The sequence below is a fragment of the Bombina bombina genome, chromosome 11, assembly GCF_027579735.1.
Source record: "Bombina bombina isolate aBomBom1 chromosome 11, aBomBom1.pri, whole genome shotgun sequence".
Classification (NCBI taxonomy): domain Eukaryota; kingdom Metazoa; phylum Chordata; class Amphibia; order Anura; family Bombinatoridae; genus Bombina; species Bombina bombina.
This window is the reverse complement of record NC_069509.1, coordinates 182,666,422-182,691,302: the sequence shown is the minus strand read 5'-3', so window position 1 is coordinate 182,691,302 and position 24,881 is coordinate 182,666,422. Positions and strand designations below refer to the sequence as shown.

At 37.5% G+C, this 24,881-nt stretch overlaps 1 protein-coding gene across 1 annotated transcript in view; it reads right to left on the bottom strand.

Moving 5' to 3' along the window:
- Positions 1-24,881, bottom strand: part of GRIN2A (glutamate ionotropic receptor NMDA type subunit 2A) — a 744,878-nt gene that overhangs the window by 134,241 nt on the left and 585,756 nt on the right. The window contains exon 3 of the mRNA XM_053694267.1: positions 17,128-17,242. Within this exon, the coding sequence (XP_053550242.1) occupies positions 17,128-17,242 (115 nt within the window). The remainder of the gene's footprint in view (positions 1-17,127; positions 17,243-24,881) is intronic.

The following is a 24,881-nucleotide window of genomic DNA, read 5'->3' as shown; positions in this document are numbered from 1 at the left end:
GGAAAGATCAATAGAAGCTCAACAGATGAATATATAAATGTCTCAATCATGGCAATTAAAAAGACTGCTTACACTAGATCCGATATTGGTTTGACAAAGGCTCTTACAAGCTGAAAAGCATTGCCGTTACATATCATTGTACCAGGAAGGTGACGTCATCCCAAATGTGTGGGCGTGCCAGAAGTCGCACGGCTGTGTATAGACGCACCAAGGTTGATGTGAAGCTACGGACCACATCTGATATTCACTCCTTATTCTAGGAGCCAGCTTACTACTATGTTTTAAAGAAGAATCCGGAAAGAGTTACCACAAAAGTGTTCAAATCTTATAAGTAAACACAAGGAAAATATACATGCACAAATATATGTTATAAAGAGAGACGGAAAAGGAAGTTTCACACAACTTACTAAAGAAACAAACCGCCACTGGTTGTGTTTCGGTAGATCCCTTTCTACTGACTTTATCTACTGACTTTACCCACTGTGGGGACAAATATCTGTAATATATTAACTTTTATTGGGAATTCCTTTTTTTAATTTTTAATTTTTAGTTTTACCAAATCATGCATGATTAAGTTATATAGGAATCTATGTCATATTGTTTACACTGTAATTTATATAATTATATAATTTTTATAATTTATATATTAACTGTGTAAAGTCATATTGTGTAAGGTCACATTATTTTATACCATATGTTTTTTTAGATATTTAAGAGCTTGACATTTTTTTAGTTTCTAAGCCGGATAGAAGTTTAGGGGCTCACATTAGACATTCCCCTTTTATAAACTCTTCCAAAGTGTATGCTCCCAAAATCATTAGGGACTTACAATTTTATCAGCGGACTACCCCAGTGCTGGCTTCTTCTTAACCCTTTGAGTGCTAAGCACTTTCCCACCTGGGTGCTAAGCACATTTGAGGGTTTTTTAATTTTAAATTTTTAATTTTTTTTTTTTTTTTTACTTTTTTCTTTTCATTTTAGATCCCCAAGACTTATACCATTGGAAAGGTTATGCGATTATTAGGAGCGGGTGGGATCCCCCAGATCTCCCTCAAGGTGGGAGAGTGCTAGCGACGGCTCAAAGCCGTCGTTAGCACTCAAGGGGTTAATGGTTGAACATACGCTCACCACGGAGCTCCACCGTTCTATATTTAACGCCCAGTCATGTGTTTGGATGCATGACGTTGGTGGCTTGAAGCTCTCGCTGGGATTCGACAATTTTGCCAAGCCTCTTTCTCTTGCTTATTACCAAAAATCAGGGTGTTTGCACTTTATATAGCCCTGATATTGGTCGATCCTACCAAAATACGATTGCTCAAAGTTGATAGGCAGTCCTCTGCTCTTAGTGCATATATCGCATGCAGAGACGGTTAAGGTGATATTTGTACTCCAAAATGATGTGTACCCAGGTCACACACATATGAGTCAACGTGTATGTGAATCTGTAGGATGCTATCCTCTCCTTTCTACGTGTTTCACCCTTATGTAGGGCTTTATCAAGACGAGTGATAGCAGTTAGGAATCTACTTTATAAGGCTTGTATTAACTTCTTATTGGTCAAAGCGTTCTCTGCCAAATTGTGATAATTGACAGCTGTTTCAGGTAGCTTATTGGATATTTTGTAATAAATGTCCTCTGATTATAATGATATTACAAAGTGATCAAACATACATGGAATTATATATGAAAAAACTATATAAAACACATATGTGTAATTAAAAGGTTTTAATCAGTAGAAACTATATGATAAAATACATTTATAAATGGGGAGTTATAAGTGTCTTATATCGCATGCACGTTCACATATTCCATCATATAATTCAATGGAGAGAAAAAAAAAATTGAAAATAAAACAAACACACCACTATCACGCAAACCCGATTGAATATTCTCATATACGCTAACCCGACATGAAAATATGAGTATTTCACATTCTAATATTCTTCACATATCAGAATATGTTCTATTTATTCATAAATACATATTTCTACATATATCTGATGATATTTTGGTACAATATATATCTATACCTATATCTATACATGATTATATATAGGTAAAGATATTACAGATATATATAGGAATATCCATTTAGAAATACTTAGAACATATCTGCTATGTGCAGAACATTGGAATGTGAAATATTTATAGTAAATACACACAAATTATAATATGAATATTGCATAAGCAAGTTTTCATCTACTTAAAGGGACACTGAAGTCAAAATAAACTTGTATGAGTCAGATATAGCAGCAGTTTTAAGACACTTTCCAATTTACTTCCATTATCAAATTTTGCTCAGTCTTTTTATTTACACACTTTCTGGGGAACAAGATCCTACTGAGCATGTGCACAAGCTCACAGGGTGTACTATACTATACTAGTCTGTGATTGGCTGATGTCTGTCACATGATACAGGGCCGGCAAAATTGGGGAAAATTATAAAAAAATATCAATCAGTTTGGATAAAGGGTTTCCTACGTGAAATGTTAATTTGTATCTAAAGTTTCGATATGTTGCAATTGTCATTTTTATTCAAGCTTTCATAATGTTTAAGCTGACCTGTATCATAAGTATAAATTCTAACAGAACTCCTACAATAACTTGACTCTGCAGAAAGTCTTGTGAATGAAAGAACACAAAACCAATGAAATCTTGTTCATTAGGGAGATAAGTAGGTTGTCATTGTCATTGGAGTGCTTCAAAGTTCAGTGTCAGGGCCTGATGTGTATAAGTATATATTTGTTAGTTATTGCCTTCAAATGACTTATTAATGCTGCCCTCAGAATATCCTATTTTAGATGATTCATGATTCATTTAAAGTGAAAGTCAACCATAACGTTTTTGAAATGCTAGGGATGACTGTTGAAACAAATAAACGTAAATAAAAGTATAAGATACTTCATGCAGAAAGTGCCTTTATTCTTTTCAACCGTTAACTGTTTTTAGCTGCTACGGCAGCCCACAGCCAAAACATTTTTTTCCTAAGAGGTGACATTTTCACCTTTTAGCCAATAGCTGTGTGGTAAATCCGGTTTGGCACCCATGGGAGCCAGATTTACCGCACGGCTATTTGCTAATAGGGGAAAACGTCATCTCTTAGCAAAATATTTTTTTTGCCATGGGCTGCTGTAGCAGCTAAGAACGGTGAACGGTTGAAACGAATAAAGGCACTTTCTGCATTTGGTATCTTATACGTTATGGATGAAAGTGCCCTTTATTTGTTTCAATAGTCAACCCTACCATTTCAAAAACGCTATGGTTGACTTTCACTTTAAGTTTATCAAAATTTCTGTGCAAATTCCAGGCAGGTCAGTTTTGCTTTCGGTTTTATTCTGAGTTATTTTGTTCAATTAAAAAAGTCACTGTTTAAATATAAAAAAAAACCTCTTGAATTATGTAAAACAGTTAACAGAAAATTGTAGTAAAATACTCAAAAACAACTATAAGAAACATGTATTTCACAAATAGTCTATTGATTCAAACCTTCAAGGAATCAAACAATATAGTCAGTCAACATGAAAGTAAAATATGGTTAACTGCATCAGTAATGATGATGGCTGTCTATGCCGGTTTGGCAAACCTATGGCACCAGTTCCTAAGGTAGCACTAAAAACATTTGCCCTGGCAGCGTGCCGTGCTGATTGGTTTCACTAGCTGCAATTGTATACTCAATCTCAATCTATACAACAATTACGCTCTAATTGAGTGTATATCTTATGGTTTATAAAACAATTGTAATGGTATCTTGGGCACTTGCAGACTATTTTTTGGATTGTCATTAATGTAGACACACAATCCTAAGAGTTCACCATGAATAACATCAAGTGATGATGCGTTTGTTGCAAATCATTTTGTCTATTTTTTAATTAGAATGTTTTTCTAAACATATAAACAATCAATTGCAAATATGAATAAACATTTTTATTTATTTATTTAAACTTTGTGAAAGCTGTATACTTTGAGAAGGTTTCATTCAAGATATATGGGTAGACAGACAGACAGAGATAGATGTCATTTTCTCACTATTGACCCTGCAACTCTACGCAGTCAAACACATAGGTGAAGTGCCGCAGTGAACTGCTAATCCAACGTATGTTTCTCAAAACAGGAAAGAAAAGGATTTTCAAGAGCTACAGGCTGATCGCTTTGCAAAAATCTGCAGGAATATTGTCTTCTAATGGAAGGGAATCTCACTGTTGTATTGTCTCCATGTAAAGTATATTCTTGTTAAAGGGATAATAAACACCAACATTTTTATTGTTTAAAAAGATAGATATTCCATTTATTTACCATTCCCCAGTTTTGCATAACCAAAACTATTATAGAAATATACTTTTTACCTCTGTAATTGCCTTGTATCTAAACTTCTGCTGACGGCCTCCTTATCTTAGATCTTTTGACAGACTGGCATTAAAGGCAATTAGTGCTGACCCTCAAATAACTTCACGTGCATGAGCACAATGTAATCTATATAAAACACATGAACTAATGCCCTCTAGCTGTGAAAAACTATCAAATGCATTCACATAAGAGGCGGCCTTCAAGGGCTTAGAAATTAGCATATGAGTCTACCTAGGTTTAGCTTTCAAATAAAAATAACAAGAGAGCAAAGCAAATTTAAAATATTAAAAATAAATAAATATAAAAGTAAATTAGAAAGTTGTTTGAAATTGCATGTCATATCTAAATCATGAAAGTTTAATTTGGACTTAACTATTCCTTTAAGTGCATTTGAAAACATTATGACTTGTTGGAACATATTAATCTTTTACAAAAAGCCATATGGGGCACTTTGCATGTAAATAATAAAGGAATGGAATTGGGGATAATACAATATGTCCCTTTAATCCATAAGTATCTCCACATGATATATTGTATGAAGCTTGACTATCTTATAAATGCAAATGTGAGATTAATTATAAACTATAACATCCTCTATGCTGGATTTGCGCTTCTGTCTTTTCAATTAATTTGAGAGGAATTTAAATATTACATTCTGTCTAGTAAGATTAAAGCTTTCGCGTTCACCCTACACAACATCTAAATTCAAAAATACAATTTGCAAATTCCATTACAAGATATCTTTTGCAAGCAGACTCAAAATGCAAATCCTATAGGGCACTTTTAAATGAGCCATTATTCACGGAAAATTACAGGCTTGCTTAATGTTACATGGGAAAACAGCCTTAATATATTTCCTTGCTACTGGTAACACGGCCCTGCAGACTTCACAATAATGTCAATCGCTTTATTTTCTGCTTTCATCTGTCTTCTTCAGATTCGCAGCAACATCAGCCCGAGGATACTAAAGTGTGTTAAGTTCATGCTATGCGTATTATGCAGTTCAATAATGTTTGGCCGCGTGGGATTCCTAGTTTTCAGTTAAAAAAAAAAGAAGTCTTAGTTTTAACTGCAGACCGAAACATCCCAGTGGGAATAGCAAGTTTGTTATTTTATTTATTACTATGTCTTTGTGAACTAACATCTCCCTAAGAATATCTGTGTGCTAAAGGGGCGTAGAAGAGAATGCCACAATATCAGCACCCGCAATCCAGCTGCTGAAATTATTTTTTAGTCCCATAGAAAGTATTAGAAGCCGTTATGCGATAATTTACACCCGGTTTCCAATAAAAGCGCAAACCGTTAATAAACTGTTGGAGGCTATTGATATATTGAAAACAATTACACTCAACTAGGTGTAAAATAGGAAAAAGGAGTTTTTTGACACCTATTTCCCATTGAAACTTTAAAACTTACAAAATAATTCTAGTGTTTCAATGTAGAAACAAATTGTAATATGTAATATTTATTGTTGTCCCAGGTTTAGGAATAGTTGCACTTATGTTCTTATGGAAATATCACTATGTATTTACATTTTAAAATATTTGCAAGCACATGTCTAAAAAAATCAAACTAGATCTATGCCTAGGGCAGCAATACATATTATATATATTAATAAAGTGGAAAATATAATTATAGTAAAAAAATAGTTTTGGCTTATCGTTAAAAATATGTATTTATAAAGGTGATCACAGATAAGGGGGCCCATTTATCAAGCTCAGAATGGAGCTTGTGGGCCCGTGTTTCTGGCGAGTCTTCAGACTCGCCAGAAACAGCAGTTATGAAGCATCGGTCTAAAGACTGCTGCTCCATAACCTGTCCGCCTGCTCTGATGTGGTGGACAGGAATCGCCGGAAATCAACCTGATCGAGTAAGCCTGATGAAACAGCCATATGCTGAGAAACGTGTCGCTTGTGATTCATAATATTTTAATAAAGCAATTTTTTATATTTTAAACACTTGCTGCCTTTTATCTGAAATATTTTTGGATACCTTGGGCCTCCTGAATGGTTTGGAGGACTGTGTTTTCCTGATTGTCTTTGAATTGAACCAAGTCTGTTGGGTGACTGAATTGACCCCAGACTGCTCTATTAGCATCAATGGAGATGCTACAACAAATGTGAGTGCAAACTTTTACATCTGTCTGCATATACTCTGGGCTAAACAGTACTAGGCCATATTGGCACCCTGTGTCTCTCATATCTCCTCTATACAGATTCCACACTAATCTCAGGAGGTCGGTCTGCTGGGTGACTGTTATAGATCCCAGACTGCGTCTACAGCACCATTTGAGGTGATTTAATATATGTGAGTGTATCTCCTTAACACATAAGTATTATTTTTTGGAACAAACAATATTGGGCCATGTGGCGCATCTGTATCTTACCATAGCAACTTACTTGATTTTAAAGAAACCCAACATCGGATGGAAACATTAACACAACGTTAACGTACACCTACATGAAAAGAGCAACTGTACACAATGTTATTTAAATAGAAACCTGATACTAAAATGGAGCCATAAAAACTAAGTTTACCTGTGGGCCACTTTGGTAGCTTACGGCTCCATTTTCTACGGCTCAATGAAAACAAGCCCAACGTAGTGTGCACACTTCTGGAGCACTAGATGGCTACAAACACTGCTGCCACCCAGTGGTCTTGCAAATGTACAACATTGCTAAACATATTCTTTCAAGATTGCTACCATATAGGGTCCCAGGTACATGAATGTTCCTGAGCCTTCCTACTTGATTTTCAACAACTGATACCAAGAGAATTAAGTAAATGAAATTGGAAATATTTGTATTTTAAATGTCATACTTTATTTGAATCATGCAAGAAACAACTTGGGATTTACAGTCTTTTAAGACTAAAAGTGCTGTAAAGCTTAATGTATCACTTCCATATTTAATTAACTAAAAGTGTTAATATGTGATAAAGTGAACAAGGAAAAGCTAAATGTAATATGTGAGAAACAGCTGCACTGGATGTGAAGAGATTTGTGAAATTAACTGTTGCTGTTTCTTAATAGAAAACCCGTCTCATCCGCTTGTGTAATTATCTCTGTTATGGTTATGCAGATAATTTGTGCTTTAGTAATCTTCCAATTTTATGATCTTGTTTTTATTATTTCTTTTCAATGTTTTTATCAGCAGCCAATTAAAGGGATATGGATGTGAAAATGAAGCACTTTCTGAGCTAGAGTGAGGAGCGAGCATTATATGACATTATATAACTTATACAAATAGTGCTCAAGTCACGTGAACGCTCTGCAGCCTACCTTAGGATCCTGTCATGGAAAGGAGCTACGTTTTAACAAAGGAGATTAAGACAAAGAAGACTTAGAAAAGTTTTTTATTTATATATTTTTCAAAATTGCACAGCCTGTTTGAAAAGACGTTTGCAGAGAGCACAGGGGCTGTATTGTGAGATGTTTCAGCCAGATGTTTCCAGCTGTTCTGGAAGACCTGCACTCTCTGTCTCCCTGTCATTCTGGGGAGTCTCCTCCCATTGTACACATTACACCTCATATGGCCCCTACTATGGAGCCCAAGTTAGGCAGCAAAAGAAATATACACTTAAAAAATAAGTATGGCATGCACCCAATCCCCCCACCCCCTCCTGCATCCTAAGGTGGTCATCTGTTCTGCCTTTATTGGTGCACTGGCCCTGATTGCAAACATATTAAAATCAAGAAATATTTACAGTACACTGTCCCTTTAAAGGGACACTAAAGTAAAAAATCATGCAGTTTTAAGAGACTTTCCAATTTACTTCTTTTATCAAATGCTGCACATTCTTTTTATATACACACTTTTTGAGGCACCAGCTCCTACTGAGCATGTGCAGAAGTTCATACGGTATACTAGTCTGTGATTGGCTGATGGCTGTCATGTGATACAGGGGGCCAGCAAATGGAGGGGAAATAAAATTTGTCCGAAACAAATCTACTGCTTAGTTGAAATTCAGAGTAAGTGTTATTGCATTGTCTTTTTATTACACGTGTTAATGATCTAACTCTACTTTATTGAACGGTCCCTTAAGATGCTGTCCCCATAGAAAATAGCAGAGAAACAGATTTTCATTAACAAAACAAATTTGAACAATCTTATGAATGAATATTGATTAAAACTAAATACATTTAGTTGTTATGAACAATTTGTCCAAAGCTATTTTTTACTTGTGCGCTGCTTTATCCAGCGGGGGAGCGTGGTGCATTTAGTTCAAAGCACTATTGTGCATGCATAGGACAGTGCGCCCGTAACACGGGATCAGAAGAGGCTGGCGATAAACACAAGGTAAGTATAGCTTTGCGACTTAAATATTAATTTCTGCAGGTATCGCAAAGTTAAAGGGACATGAAACCCAAAACTTTTCTTTCATCTTTCTCTATTGTTTAAATTGCTTCATTATCTTTCTATCCTTAGTTGAAGAAACAGCGATAAACATGGGTGAGCCAATAACATGAGGCATATATGTGCAGCCACCAACCAGCTGCTCCAGAGTCTACCTAGGTATTCTTTTCAACAATGATCTGAAGAGTACAAAACAAATTGGGTAATAGAGGTAAACTGGAAAGATGTTTAAAATTGCATGCTCAATCTGAAACATGAAAGAAAAAAAAGATGTAACATTCATGTTTATGTTTACTGTCCCTTTAAGTAGATGCTGATTGCCTGGCCATATTAAGGGATAGGAGAGTTGTGCTGTGTGATTAATATAAGTTTAATAAACTTCAGATTACTCATTCTCTCTGCAAATAAATATATTCTTTTAACTGCATAAAAGATTCATTGAGAATTATTTGGCTTTAATAGTAGAAAGGCCAGTGAGGTAATTGTATTGGTAGCTAATTGTTGCTTCTTGTTTGATTTTCATCTATCAAAGTGGTTTTGTTTTCCCATTGTTGACTTGATGTTTCCATAATTAAAAGACAGCAAGGGTACTGAATGTAAATAACAAAGTGTTTATCTGTTTTGTGGTGTTATGCGCTTGCGGATAAATCTCTTCATCATTAAACCCTTTCACACTTACACAGATTATTACAATCCTTTCACCTCTCTTAATTAATCTCTAAACGTGCTGCATTAGCAAGAATTTAACCGCTTGCGTTGTGTGGCAATGTGTCACAACATTTTGTAGAAGTCACAGGGTTAAGAGCACTAAATGTGCCAAAACTTAGAACAGATAGATCCAGCAGACAGTATCTAGCACTTTTTAGGAACTAAGGGATTAACAACACTGAATATGAAAAAACTTAGGGCACCAGTATTTTACAATCAGCAGTGAGATATAATATTAAGTACTCTTTAGACCAAGGGGTTAACAGTGATAAACATAACACATTTTCAGACATAGGGATTTAACAGTCAGACATTGCAACCAAGGGGTTAACAACACTAGATTACAAGTAGAGCACAATCAATAAATAGGGCGCATTACATTGCACTTAATCTCAAACTAAGAATAATGCACATTACAAATGATTTGTTAAAAAAGGTATCAAGAGCATCTTAATGAGGCTGAAATGTTTTTCACACACCCTATTTTTTTAAGAGATAGCACAAGGATCGCTATTGGTACCCTTGTTGCGCTCGTATTACAAGAGGTGAGTTAGGCACTCAAGCCTAATCCAAAATACAGCTGAAATTCTGTGGTTTTTGAGACCTAAAGTGAACCAATATTATTAATAGTACAGCATGGAACTGCATGAAATCCCCACTATTTGTGCACACTGGCTTAGTGCATCAATAGCTTAGCGCATCAATAGCATAGTGCATCAATAGCTTAGTGCATCAAAGGCTTAGCGCATCAATAGCTTAGCGCATCAATAGCATAGTGCATCAATAGCATAGCGCATAAATAGCTTAGCGCATCAATAGCTTAGTGCATCAATGGCTTAGCGCATAAATAGCTTAGCGCATCAATAGCATAGTGCATCAATAGCATAGCGCATCAATAGCTTAGCGCATCAATAGCTTAGTGCATCAATAGCATAGTGCATCAAAAGCTAGTGCATCAATGGCTTAGCGCATAAATAGCTTAGCGCATCAATAGCATAGCGCATCAATAGCTTAGCGCACCAATAGCATAGTGCATCAATAGCTTAGCGCATCAATAGCTTAGCGCATCAATAGCTTAGCGCATCAATAGCTTAGCGCATCAATAGCTTAGCGCATCAATAGCTTAGCGCATCAATAGCTTAGTGCATCAATAGCTTAGTGCATTAATAGCTTAGTGCATCAATAGCTAAGTGCATCAATAGCTTAGTGCATTAATAGCTTAGTGCATCAATAGCATAGTGCATCAATAGCTTAGTGCAGTGGTTCTCAACCAAAGTGACCTCAAGGCCCGGTAAATTTTAGCTAGACATGTCCGGGGCCCAGTAGTTTATTTATATATATATCTATTTATAGTGAGCAGCAGGGGCGAGCTGATCAGCCAGGCAAATAGGACCTGGGCAAATAAGTGTGGGTTTAGTGGGGGCCCTGGCAGGGGTCTGTCGCTGTGAGGGCCATGGAGTGTGGGGTCTGGCCCTGGAGGTTGGGTGCCCTTTCTCTGGCCCTTAATGTTGGGGGTCCTGGCTCTGTAGGATGAGGGGCCTGTTGGGGGCAGGGCAGGAAGGCTACCATGTACATTTGCATACCATTTAATACATTTTGGTCAGTGTGAGACAGTGTTCCTGGGGCCTTGATTGGTCTCAGTCTGCACCTGGTTTGCAGTGGGGTAAGAGTATGCAGTGGGGGCATGACAGGTCAGGGCCCACCAGCAGGACTATCACGGCCCGGTACTGGGCCACGGCCCGGCTGTTGAGAAACCAGGGCTTAGTGCATCAATAGCTTAGTGCATCAATAGCTTAGTTCATCAATAGCTTAGTACATAAATAGCTTAGTTCATCAATAGCTTAGTGCATAAATAGCTTAGTGCATAAATAGCTTAGTGCATCAATAGCTTAGTGCATCAATAGCTTAGTGCATCAATAGCTTAGAGCATCAATAGCTTAGAGCATCAATAGCTTATTGCATCAATAGCATAGTGCATCAATATCTTAGTGCATCAATAGCATAGTGCATCAATAGCTTAGTTCATCAATAACTTAGTGCATCAATAGCTTAGTTCATCAATAGCTTAGTGCATCAGTAGCTTAGTGCATCCATAGCTTAGTTCATCAATAGCTTAGTGCATCAATAGGTTAGTGCATCAATAGCTGAAAACCCCCACTATTTGTGCACACTGGCTTAGTGCATCAATAGCATAGTGCATTAATAGCTTAGAGCATCAATAGCTTAGAGCATCAATAGCTTAGTGCATCAATAACATAGTGCATCAGTAGTTTAGTGCATCAATATCATAGTGCATCAATAGCTTAGTGCATTAATAGCTTAGCGCACCATCCGAGCGATAGTCAACAGGAAGTTTACTGCACAACCCCAGAGAACACTACCCTGCATGAAAAACCCCACTATTTGTGCACACTGGCTTAGTGCATCAATAGCTTAGTGCATCAATAGCATAGTGCATCAATAGCTTAGCGCATAAATAGCAAAGAGCATCAATAGCATAGTGCATCAATAGCATAGTGCATCAATAGCATAGTGCATCAATAGCTTAGCGCATAAATAGCAAAGAGCATCAATAGCTTAGCGCATAAATAGCAAAGAGCATCAATAGCTTAGCGCATAAATAGCAAAGAGCATCAATAGCATAGTGCATCAATAGCATAGTGCATCAATAACATAGTGCATCAATAGCTTAGTGCATAAATAGCAAAGAGCATCAATAGCTTAGCGCATAAATAGCAAAGAGCATCAATAGAATAGTGCATCAATAGCATAGTGCATCAATAGCATAGTGCATCAATAACATAGTGCATCAATAGCTTAGAGCATCAATAGCTTAGTGCATCAATAGCATAGTGCATCAATAGCTTAGTGCATCAATAGCTTAGTGCATCAATAGCTTAGTGCATCAATAACATAGTGCATCAATAACATAGTGCATCAATAGCTTAGAGCATCAATAGCTTAGTGCATCAATAGCATAGTGCATCAATAGCTTAGTGCATCAATAACATAGTGCATCAATAGCTTAGAGCATCAATAGCTTAGAGCATCAATAGCTTAGTGCATCAATAGTTTAGTGCATCATTAGCTTAGTGCATCATTAGCTTAGTGCATCAATAGCTTAGTGCATCAATAGCTTAGTGCATCAATAACTTAGCGCACCATCTGAGTGATAGTCAACAGGAAGTTTACTGCACAACCCCAGAGAACTCTACTCATTATTATGTGAGGGATATAATGATTAGTTAAGTGTCAAGAGGTAACAATGATAAACACGGAAAAGTTTAGGTCACTTGCATCTAATACTTTATCAAGATCTCATAATTAGACCAGATAATGCAATGTGATAGGGAGGGTGTACACTGGACTTAGATTAAACAGTACTGGCCAACTGACTGTTCACACTTCTCACAAGTGCGGACTGGGAGTTAGAGATTTAGAGTGGTTAGATTGTCAGTGGCGCCGGAGGCTGACTGTGATATGAACAAATCTTCGTGTTGGCCTGTGTGTTGTGTTCCTAATGGCGGCCTTGTGGGATAGATATGGGGTTTAATTAAATTGTAAATATTGAGTGGAACAAATGTTCTTAAACTTTCTAGTGCGTAATGCACAACGTAGACCACAAATTGGGAATTAAAAATTAAATGCGACTAAAGATACAATAAAGTAAAGAAATTTATTAAAACTAATTATTATCAAATCTCTGAACAAATGAATCTAATAAAAAATTCCTCAAAACATAAAACTAAATAACATAAAATATATTAAGACACCGCTGTCTGCAAAAAATAAAATATTGAGAAATACTAAATAGTAAAAACAATGACTGGCATATGACTTGATATTTCTACAATGAGCACTGTCTGGTAATCTCGACTTGAGATATTAAACACAAAGGATTAGAACACAGATATACATATATTTTTGCAGCTCAATAAGGTTTCTATTGTCAGTGTGTTGCCGGATGATACGAAATATTTTCTGATTGAAAATTCCATTCGATCTGTACTTTACGGTATGGATACAAAGTTACTTATTGTTCAAAGTGAATATACAGTTTTTTGTTTCAGAAAGTTGAAGATATTGTTACAGAAACAATGTTATGTAACATGAGCTTACTGAATGTACTCACTCATTCTTCGGCGTCCTCACCTGGCTTGCTCGCCTGTTCTGTTGGAGCTAACAATGGCTCAGGTCCAATCAGTATCAAGCATTAGAAGTGCGCGCACTTATTCAAAATTGTAGACTGTCGGTTTCTTTTATCCAATACTCCTACCGCTTCAGTATGTGCCAAATAAGCACGTTGAAAGAATTTGTTATGGGAGTGATAACTGTTGATTTTCCTTTATTCAATACTCCTACCGCTTCAGAACCGAATTGGTTTTGGGAGTACTCTTTTATTTGATGTCCTCTGCTCGGGAGCTGTGTAGTTGAACATTCAACTACACAGCTCCCGAGCAGAGGACATCAAATAAAAGAGTACTCCCAAAACCAATTTGGTTCTGTGCCTAATATTGCACAAATTGAAGCGGTAGGAGTATTGAATAAAGGAAAATCAACAGTTATCATTCCCATAACCAATTCCTTCAATGTGCTTATTTGGCACATACTGAAGCAGTAGGAGTATTGGATAAAACAAACCGACAGTCTACAATTTTGAATAAGTGCGCGCACTTCTAATGCTTGATACTGATTGGACCTGAGCCATTGCTAGCTCCAACAGAACAGGCGAGCAAGCCAGTTCTGCTCTTCAAAAAGCCCAGGCGTACTCCGGGGGAAACACGTTGAGCTTATTGGTCCAACTCTGAAGGATCGGAGGGGTTCCCTGTTGTGTTCTCAGCTGTGTGCAGTAGGAAGATTTCCTGTGAGACGTACGTGTCAGCTGTGGAGACTCCTGTCTACGTAGTAGGACTGCATATGTTCACATCATTGATTGTGAAAGGCTTTTTAAAACTTTCTTCTTGTAAGTAGAATCTGTGCTGTTATGTTATTGTTCCTTTGAATAAATTACTTCCTTGAATCTGGTCCCTTTGCGCTGTTCCCTTTTTCAGAGTTTGTTCGTATTAATATAACTGTGCTGGTTATGAAAAATTGGGGAATGGGTAATAAAGGGATTATCTATATTTTTAAACAATAAAAATTCTGGTGTAGACTGTCCCTTTAAGAATTGCCATTCTCTTTCCTATACCCTTAAACTACAGGTACTAAACAGGGACTAATAACATGGGGTCCATTTGGAATTCTCTCAAGTATATATATTGCTTTTTAGTATTCCCTCTCTTCAACTGCTTGTGGCTCAATAAGTGTTTTTATTTGTCAAAGATTTGCAAAACCAGACATAGAAATTAAATAACAACCCAGTTCTAAATGTCAGGAAATTAATACCTTTTAATTTTATTTTTCTAGTTTTCAAAGATCTCAAGGTTGCCAGTTTCTATGTTTCGGAGGCAGTCATGAGTATCTTTGGATTGCATTGGGTCTAATACATTTCAAATTTGTGATGTGATCTAAGAATGGCATTTACTCATCTCTTAGAACTTTCATGAAGGCACCATTTATTTCATAGGTTCAGAAGAAAGAAACTCTATTATCTGAAAGACCTTTTAGATACGGCAAACTCACAAGAATAGGCCCATGTCAACTTTCAAAAATAGCTTTATATGATCCCATCACATGAGATTGTCTGCTTGTCAACAGTGCCAAGGAAACTTGTATTTACTGTTAATATTGTAAAATAAGCAAGATGGCAGATGCGTCAATTCCTAACGAAATTGAGAAAGAAGGCTAGTCTGTCAAAGAGGATTTCATTTTTGCCTCATCTCTAGCCACACCTAGATCAGTACCTACAGAGTTTCACCAAGGATCCTTCGTTTACAGATTCCCGTCTGGATTTATGCAATTTGTAAAGCACAATTCCTACAAATCTAGCATATATTAATTATTTAGCAGATTTCCATAACCTTAATTAATGGAGATGGAGACCATTCATTACATATGATATTTATACCCCCCATAGCTCAAACTCCTCAACTATTATGTAAAATCAAAAAGGAGAAAACAGATGCATTCCAATCCTTCTTTGGCCAAGAAAACTGTTGTATCCATCGTTCAGACATGTAGTTCTAATCCATAGAAACTGAGGTTGACTGGTGAAGGTTACAGCTAGATATTCAATCTCTGGTGAGTGCATCTTTACTACATGCAAGAAAAAGGTCTATTTCTTCAGCTTACTTTGGAGTCTTGGATGTATTTTAACCCTGAATTTCTCAAAACAATGCTTCAACATCTAATATTAAATTATGTTGTCTTTTGACATTTCTGTATGATAGTTATCAGCATGGTTTAAAGTGAAGGTCAACTTCCCGCAACTGCCCCACGGCATTGGATAGACTTTGTAAAATGAAGGTGGGTTTAATTCATCAAATTTGTTATATTTCATTATTTTAAAAAAAATTACCTTTTGAGCACTCCGACGATAAGCACAGCATTCCCGTCCGGCATTTTGTCAAATTGATTGACAGATGAAGATTCTTAAAAGAAAGAATCCTTGTTTTCCCCCCCGGGGCGTTCAGCTCCTTTGCATAAACGTCACGGCTCGGGGGGAAACAAGGATTTGTTCTTTTAAGAATCTTCATCTGTCAATCAATTTGACAAAATGCAGAGGGGAGAGCTGCGCTTATCGTCGGAGCACTCAAAAGATAAAAAAAATAAAAAATTCTTAAATATAACAAATTGGATGAATTAAACCCACCCTCATTTTGCAAATTATATCCAATGCCGTGGGGCAGTTGCATTAAGTTGACCTTTACTTTAAGGTTTAGTACTTAAAAAGTGCAGGTTTCTGCCATCTTAGCCATTTCAACAATTAGAAAGACACATGAATGATTAATGATGCAGTGTTTTCAAGCACTGTCTTATATCCATCCTCAAAAGACACTGCACTTGTTTCCTTTTAATGACTTGTTATACCAATTGCAGTGTATGAAATCTATGGGAATTAGCTCCTTTATATTTATTTTTTTTGCACAAAATAGATGGCTTTACTCATTGAAAGCACCACCCATTGAGATGAAGAACATATTTTGTATTCAAATTAAGTTACTAAAATATACGAGGACTGTGCTGGCCAGCATAAACCTTTATGCCCCTTTTTAAAGAAATCAAACTTAACCTTTAATTTTTACATAAAATTTCTAAGGAAAATAAAATAACATTGCACAATACATACATAACTACATTTTCTGCTTTTGCTGTAACTCTGAAAGTTGTGCTCCAGAGAGACTGGAGTGTCTCCATCATATTTAATTATGGTGACATTTACCTGAATCTGGAACATTCTACACAGTGATTTCTTATCTCATAGCACACTCTCCCTGATTGGTCACAACAAAGGAGACCAGGAAAAAGGTATTTCAAGTGTATATCCCTGAACTGCTCTCAATTTTGAAAACCATATAACTGTGCTAACAAAATTAAAGTGTTAATGGTGTTTAAAACATTTATTTTGCAACATAGTGGTTAATTGCATTTATATGCTATAAGTTTAAGTAGCTATTGAGACTAAGTTTGTTACACCAAGCATAAGTTAAATATTTTAGCTGCAAGATCGAGCTACAACACAATGTGTAAAAATCTCTTACAAACCTACCTGACAATCAAGTGGCTAAATTAGTAGAAAATTTGAAATACATTTATTGATAAGTATTAGATTAAAATTTACCTTTTCCCATTCTCTTGTTGTATTGAGCAGTATAACTACCAATTTTGGATTTGCTTGATAGCCATCTTCAGTAAAGGACAGATCTTTTCCATCCCAAGTGACATTTATCATGAATCTGACAAAAGGAGAAAAAAATATAGTCAATGAGCCATCCAGAAGCTAACGAGCAAATTAATTCACTCATAATAGCACTGATAAAATGTATGCAAATAGCCTCATTACCCAGTTAAGCAAAATGGTTCGGGATCATCAAAAATCACAAAACACATTTCTCATGAATAGTTTTCTGTTCACTTGAAAGTAAACCAGTTTATACTCTAAAAATGTTAGAAAACACAAACAATTGTGAAATAGTTTTGTAATTAAAAATCAATATATAAAGATAAATAAAGCAAAACAGAGCTTGTGGTGGCCAATGATAGTGCTATGGGGAAGATAGGGGTGAGTGTGCAAACCCTGAATCTTTTATGTTGTACTGAGGAGGGTGGACATGATGACCCAATCCAAGCAAGTCAAACCCCCAACTCCCTACCTATGCCTTGAACCCTCTAGACACACCCACAGGATAACCCAGCCCCACCTAAGGACTTTTGCAGGACTTTTCAATGTTGAACAAATTTGTTTGACATTTAGCAGGTTTATTAGATTGCTCAGTGGCTGCAATTAATGAATGAATATTTTGGAGTTATTTATTACTGGGGGAAAAAATGTATTTTACAATTTAAGAGTTAGGATAAATTGTTACTAAATCTATAGAAAAAATACTGCACTAATCTTTATGGACTTTGGCATGCTGATAATTTTTGTAATATGTACTTTCCTATGTATAGTAAAAGGAATGAACAGTGCTATACAAAGTTATAAAGTCCTAATTTGATATATTTCAAGCATAATCAGTATTATAAACATGCAATATATATATATAAAGTCTCAGGTGAGCCCAGCACACTCCAACATTTACCAGCATCCGGGGTGCATTTCAAAATAACGTATATATATATGTATATCTGTACCTTTATATATATATATATATATATACCTTTATATATATTTACCTCAGGCCCAAAGGCAACCATTCAACCCTTCATTAGATTTAATTTGCTTTCATTAACCAAAGTGTATAGATTATAAACATACAAATACAGTGTGTGTGTGTGTATTTATTAAACAATTTTAAAGGGACACTAAACCCATTTTTTTTCTTTAAAGATTCAGATAGAACATGCAATTTTAAGCAACTTTCTAATTTACTCCTACTATCAAATTTTCTTTGTTCTCTTGCTATCTTTATTTAAAAAGCAGGAATTTAAAGCTTAGGAGTCAGCCCATTTTAGGTTCAGCACCCTACTATCAAATTTTCTTTGTTCTCTTGCTATCTTTATTTAAAAAAGCAGGAATTTAAAGCTTAGGAGTCAGCCCATTTTAGGTTCAGCACCCTGGATAGAACGTGGCTAAATTTAGCAAACCAATAAGCAAGCATAACCCAGGTTCTCCACCAAAAATGGGCTGACTCTTAATAAAGATAGCAAGAGAACGAAGAAAAATTGATAATAGAAGTAAATTAGAAAGTTGCTTAAAATTGCTGCTCTATCTGAATCATGAAAGAAAAAAATTGGGTGTAGTGTCCCTTTAATTGTGAGTAGGGGCGGGGTGGAAGTCTTGGTGAGTTCCCACACTTTTTTTTTTAAGGACTTAACCTCTGAGATAGAGCATGCATTTGTAAGCAACTTTCTAATTTACTCCTATCATTAATTTGTCTTCCTTCTCTTGGTATCTTTATTTGAAAAAGCAGAAATGTATGTTTAGGAGCCGGCCTATTTTTGGTTCAGAACCTAGGTTGCACTTGCTAATTGGTTAGTTATATTTAGCCACCAATCAGCAAGTGCAACCCAGGTTCTGAACCAAAAATGGACTGGCTCTTAAACATACATTTCTGCTTTTTAAATAAAGATACTATGAGAAGGAAGAACAATTAATACTAGGAGTAAATTAGAAAGTTGCCTAAAATTGCTGCTCTATCTGAATCATTAAAGAAAAAAATGTGGGTTTACTATCCCTTTAAATATATCTCCCAGTTTTTTTTTAATAGTTTAATATGATTCATCTTATCAAATAACATAATGCATTGTTCATTCATAATTTGTTTCCTTATATTGTTTATAAAGCTGGCTATAGTTGGTACTTCCCTTGTAATCCACAATTTTAAAATTATTTTCCTTGCTAGCAAAGCAATATTATATTTACAATCAGATTTTTCATACTCTTGTAATTAGTATCTAGTATAAGCAAACGTATATTTAATTCTGTCAAAACAATTTAATACCTATAATCTGTGTGATAAAAAGCTTACTTTGCTCCAATATTGTCTTATTTTTGGTCAACTCCACATATGTCCTAAATCTGGGTTGTGAAAATTACATTTTAAACAGCTATTGGGAGTATCTTTCCTCCAATGTTTAACTCTAGACAGAGTCAGGTAATCTCTATGCAAGAGTCTAAATTGTGATTCTCTCGATGAAGCTGATAATGTTGTTTTATATACATTTTTAATGCTTTGCTCAATAATCTTTTCTGTTATATTTTGTTTTATTATCTTACTCCATGTTACACTTAAACTATCTTTTTCTCTGTTTAACTGTTCATTTACTATCCATTTATTCACTATTGAAAGAGAGAATTTATTTGTCTCGTGTTTTTCTATATTTTCCCCTAATTTATAAATGTTATATTCCCCTGACTGTAGTTTTAACAATGCTGAGGCATAATGTCTTAACTGTTTATAATAAAATCTTTCTGAATCCGAGATATCAAAAAGGATCTGAGATTTTTCAAAGGATACAATTTATTTTCTGCAGAATCCAACCATAGCTGATATGTTTTTTTAACCCTTTCCCCCCCATTTATCATATATTTTGTATAAGTCTCCTGCAGTAAAGGTTGGATTTCTTTTTATGGATAAATAGGGCATTATCATCTACGCCATGTTTGAATTATGTCACTTATAGTGGGTTATAAAATATTTATTTTCCCATTTCCTTTTGGGTTGCAAACAGTAAGTAATTTAAGGAGCATTTTTTGACAGGTTCTTGTTCAATTTCTATGTAACCATAATACTCAGTGTCATGAGATGCAGGACACATGCAGGACACAGCAAATATGGTACAACTCTATTTTATTGTAGAGCATGGAAACATACATCTGGTAGCATTGATCTCACTAACTAACTGCGACACAGACAGCCTAAGCCCCGCCCCCAATCTGGTGACGTCACTTCCCACTCTCATCACATCTTCCCCCTTTTCAAAGGACGAAGCATACATTTTTTTTTCATTTGAATATAACAAATAACAAGGTATACAACAACAATTTTGCATAGTATATAACAAATAACATGAATTACATCCTGACTTGAACATCGGGGTATACTACCCTAGTCCACAGTGACCATGGGATTATTCTGCCCATACTTCCGGTCACTGTTCTAACTAAAGTTAATCCCAATATCGGGCCGGAAGTTTCACCACTCTTCCGCTTGATGTAACTCTACATGAACTGTCCTCTGATACAGAAGAAGGTGATTGAGAGTCCGCTGGAGGCAAAGACATATCCCCACTGTGATCTTGCTGAGGGGAAGGCACCCCTTTTAAAACAGGGGATCCCACTGGCGGTGGTACTGAGGCATCCAGTTCCAAATTCTCAGGTACAGGCTGAAGATGTTTTTGGTTACAGCGTGTAATTGTCCCTCCATCAGTAAGGACCTTGGTTCTGGAGAGCGTCCAATTACCGTAGCAGGCATCTTCCATTTCTTCTCATCATCCAGTTTAATTCCGACACCTTGCCCCGCATTCAGCTCCTGCAAGAGCCTCACAGAATGTCTCCTGTCGTAGAAGAATCGATAGCCCCCTTTTGCCTCTTCATTCCTCCTAAGGACTTCGTCCAGAGGAATAGAGCTAGTTGGCTGGAAGACACCCACAGAGGGTAAGGTGGTGCGAATCTGGTGTCCTAGCATCAGCTGTGCCGGGCTAAATCCTGTGACTTGAATGGGAGTCGCCCTATAGGACATGAGGGCCAGGTACGGCTCAGATTGCTTTAAAATGAATTTTGTTGTTTGAACTGCCCTTTCAGCCATTCCTTTGGCCTGCGGGTAATGTGGACTTGACGTGGAATGTATAAAATCATATTCCCTGCTGAAAGAACTGAAGTCTGTGGAAGCAAACTGCATTCCGTTATCACTCACCAGCTTCATTGGTATGCCCCACCGGGTGAACAAACTCTTGAGACGAGTGATAACGGCTTGACTTGTGATTACATTCAAAGGTGCAATTTCCAAATACCTGGAATAGTAGTCGATCACGACTAAGAACTTTTTCCCGTGAAGTTCGCACAAATCAGCAGCTATTTTCTGCCACGGGCCTGCAGGCAGCGGAGTAGAAATCATGGACTCCCTTCTCTGAGTAGGCCGGCGTTCCAGGCAAAACGCACTTTTAGACACATGGCTTGCAATGTCGGAACTGATTCCAGGCCACCATACAGCCCTTTCTCTGCACTTTGTAATGCCTAAGTGGCCATTGTGAATCCTGTTTAACATCTCCTGCCGCATGCTAACAGGAATAACAATGTGGTCCTGGAACAGCACCAACCCATCCAGCTCCGTGAGCTGCAACCTTTCTGACTGGTAAGAACTTAAAGACATCCAGGCTGCCTGACTCTCGGGCCAACCTTCTTTTATGTACTTTATAACTTCTTGAAGGTCTGTATCTAAATACGTCTCTTTCTTTATTTGTTCTAGCTTCCCTGAAGAAATGGATTTGGAGGCCAGAACTGAATCTACATACACCTTCACATCTGATTCCGTTGAAAACTCTTCAGCAGCAGCCAGCGGGAGCCTGGATAGTGTATCTGCCACAACCAGTTGTTTCCCCGGCACATGCACTGCCTGAACGTTGAATCTGAGCAGCCTCATTAGATGTCTCTGGCATCTTAGGGGTGTTTTGTCAATATCATAGGAATTGATTAGAGGGACTAGCGGTTTATGATCAGTCTCCAGACTAAATTTCTCTAAACCCACTAGGTAATGCTGAAAGCGCTCACAGGCTGCAGCCAGGCACTCTTTCTCAATTTGGGCATATTTTGACTCAACAGACTTCAGTGTATGGGAACAGTAGGCGATGGGCTGTAGTTTGTTTTCATTCAGCTGCAGGAGGGTGGCCCCTAGCCCATAACTGCTCGCATCAGCACTAACCACAGTCTTTTTGGAAGGGTCGTAGAACCCCAACACTGGGGCAGACCCCAGCAGGCACTTGACCTGCATAAAAGATTCTTCCTGTGAAAGTCCCCAGACCCAGGCAACATCTTTCTTTGGCAACTCTGTGATAGGGTGTAGTGTTGTGGATAAATCTGGAAGGAACCTGCCCACATAATTTACAAGGCCCAATATTTGTCTCAGCTCATGTACATCAGAAGGGTTTTTCATCTGTTCAATAGCACAAATTTTCTCGGGGTCTGGCTTGATGCCATCCCCATTGATGATATGCCCAAAGTAACATAACTCAGCTTTCCCAAAATGGCATTTCTGTTTGTTTAGCTTCAGCCCGGACTCTCTGATAGTCTGCAGCACGCAGCTCAATCGCTGATCATGTTCCTCCAATGTAGACCCATACACTAATATGTCGTCCATGACGACTGCCGTGCCCACGTGGTCTCTTAGGAGAGAACTCATTTCTCTTTGGAAGATTTCAGGAGCAGAGGATATCCCGAAGGGGAGTCTGCAAAAACAAAACCGACCTACTGGTGTAATGAAGGTAGTCAGTTTGCGGCACTTTGGATCTAGAGGTATCTGCCAGAAGCTGCTAGAAGCATCCAATGTAGAGAAGAACTTCGCCCCCGCCAATTTCAGAGCTATGTCTTCAAGTGTCGGCAGCACATATCTTTCTCTCTTCACCGCCTCATTCAGCCTTTTCAAGTCTATGCAGATGCGTACCTTCCCGTTTTTCTTCATAACGGGCACAATGGGGGCACACCAATCAGTTGCTTCAACAACCTCTTCAATAACCCCCATATTCTTCATACGCAGAAGCTCCTTCTCCACTTGAGGCATGAGCGGGAACAGAATTCTACGGGGAGTGGTAATGCTGTATTGAACTGCGTCACCTTTAAGTGATATACAGACTGGGTTGCAATTCAGTAGGCCCAATTCACCAAACATATCTTCTGAGATCTCATTCCCTCTGGCCACTAGGCCCAAACCACAAGCTGCTTTTCTGCTCAATAAGTTGTTAACATACTGACATCTAATCACATGCACCCACATGGTGAATTTCCTTTGCTTGTACTCGCAGTTGGCAAGAAATTTCCCCGCACAATCAATGCGGCCACCAAGACTATGGACTTTTGTTGTAACTTTCTCCAGCTGGGGCTGTCAAAGCAGTTTTATGAACGCTGCAAGAGACATTACAGTGATGTCTGCTCCTGTGTCAATCTTAAAGGCAACTTTGGCTCCCATTACAGTAAGGGTAACCCTCCAATCATCTTCTGAACCCAGGCGTTCAACAACAGACCCCACAAAGGACACTTTTTGACCCTCCTGGTCGCTATCCACCTGCATCTCCTTAATATATTCAGTCTTACACACCACTTCAAAATGGCCCATTCTGTTACATTTTCTACATCTTTTGTCTTTAGCAGGGCATGACTCTGATCATGGGCATGGTTGCACCGTGTGCATCGGGCATGCTGCACCCATCCACTTCTGGGCCTATCTGTTGCCCTAGGTCTACCGCTCACACTGTGCCTTTCACTAGCAGCTCTCCTGAACTGCTGCACTTCATCCACAATACTCTCAGACCTCAGATCAGCACTTTGCTTTTTCACCAGTCCACTCTGGCAGGCCACCCTAATAGCCCCATCTAATGTTAAATCAGACTCTAACTGTAGCTTCAGTGAGACTTCAGCATCTGCAATTCCAATAACTATTCTGTCTCTGATTTGCTCTTCTTTAGCAACACCAAACTCACAGAATTCAGCTAGTTCATACAGGCTGCGCACAAATGACTCCACAGATTCTCCCACACACTGAGCACGTTTGTGAAAACATGCCCTCTCATGAATCACATTTCTTTTGGGCACAAAGTGGGCACTGAGTTTATTCATAACTATTTCAAAGTCAAATTCTTCCCCTTCTTGGAAAGTAAAAGCATTGAACACTGGCTCCACATCTTTCCCCATAGAGTATAAAAGAGAATTAACTTGTACTTCACCACTCTCCTTGTCCAACTTGGAAGCAATCCTGAAGCGCTGAAACCGCTGACGCCATGTGGGCCAAGCTCCAGGCTGAGAGAAGTCAAAAGGCTCAGGTGGGGTAAACTTTGACATTGTCATCGATCAGGAAACAGAAGCACAGGCAAGAACTTCTGACACCATGTCATGAGATGCAGGACACATGCAGGACACAGCAAAGATGGTACAACTCTATTTTATTGTAGAGCATGGAAACATACATCTGGTAGCATTGATCTCACTAACTAACTGTGACACAGACATACGGACCTAAGACCCACCCACAATCTGGTGACGTCACTTCCCACTCTCATCACACTCAGTCTTAGCTACCTAATCCAGTCCTATACGAAGTAAGGCAGACCAATTATTTTTTGGATATTTGGTAACCCTAAACCCCTTTTACTAATCGGCCTTTGTAGTTTGATAAGTGAAACTCTGTATTTTTTTTCTCTCCACAAAAATATCCTAGCAGCTTT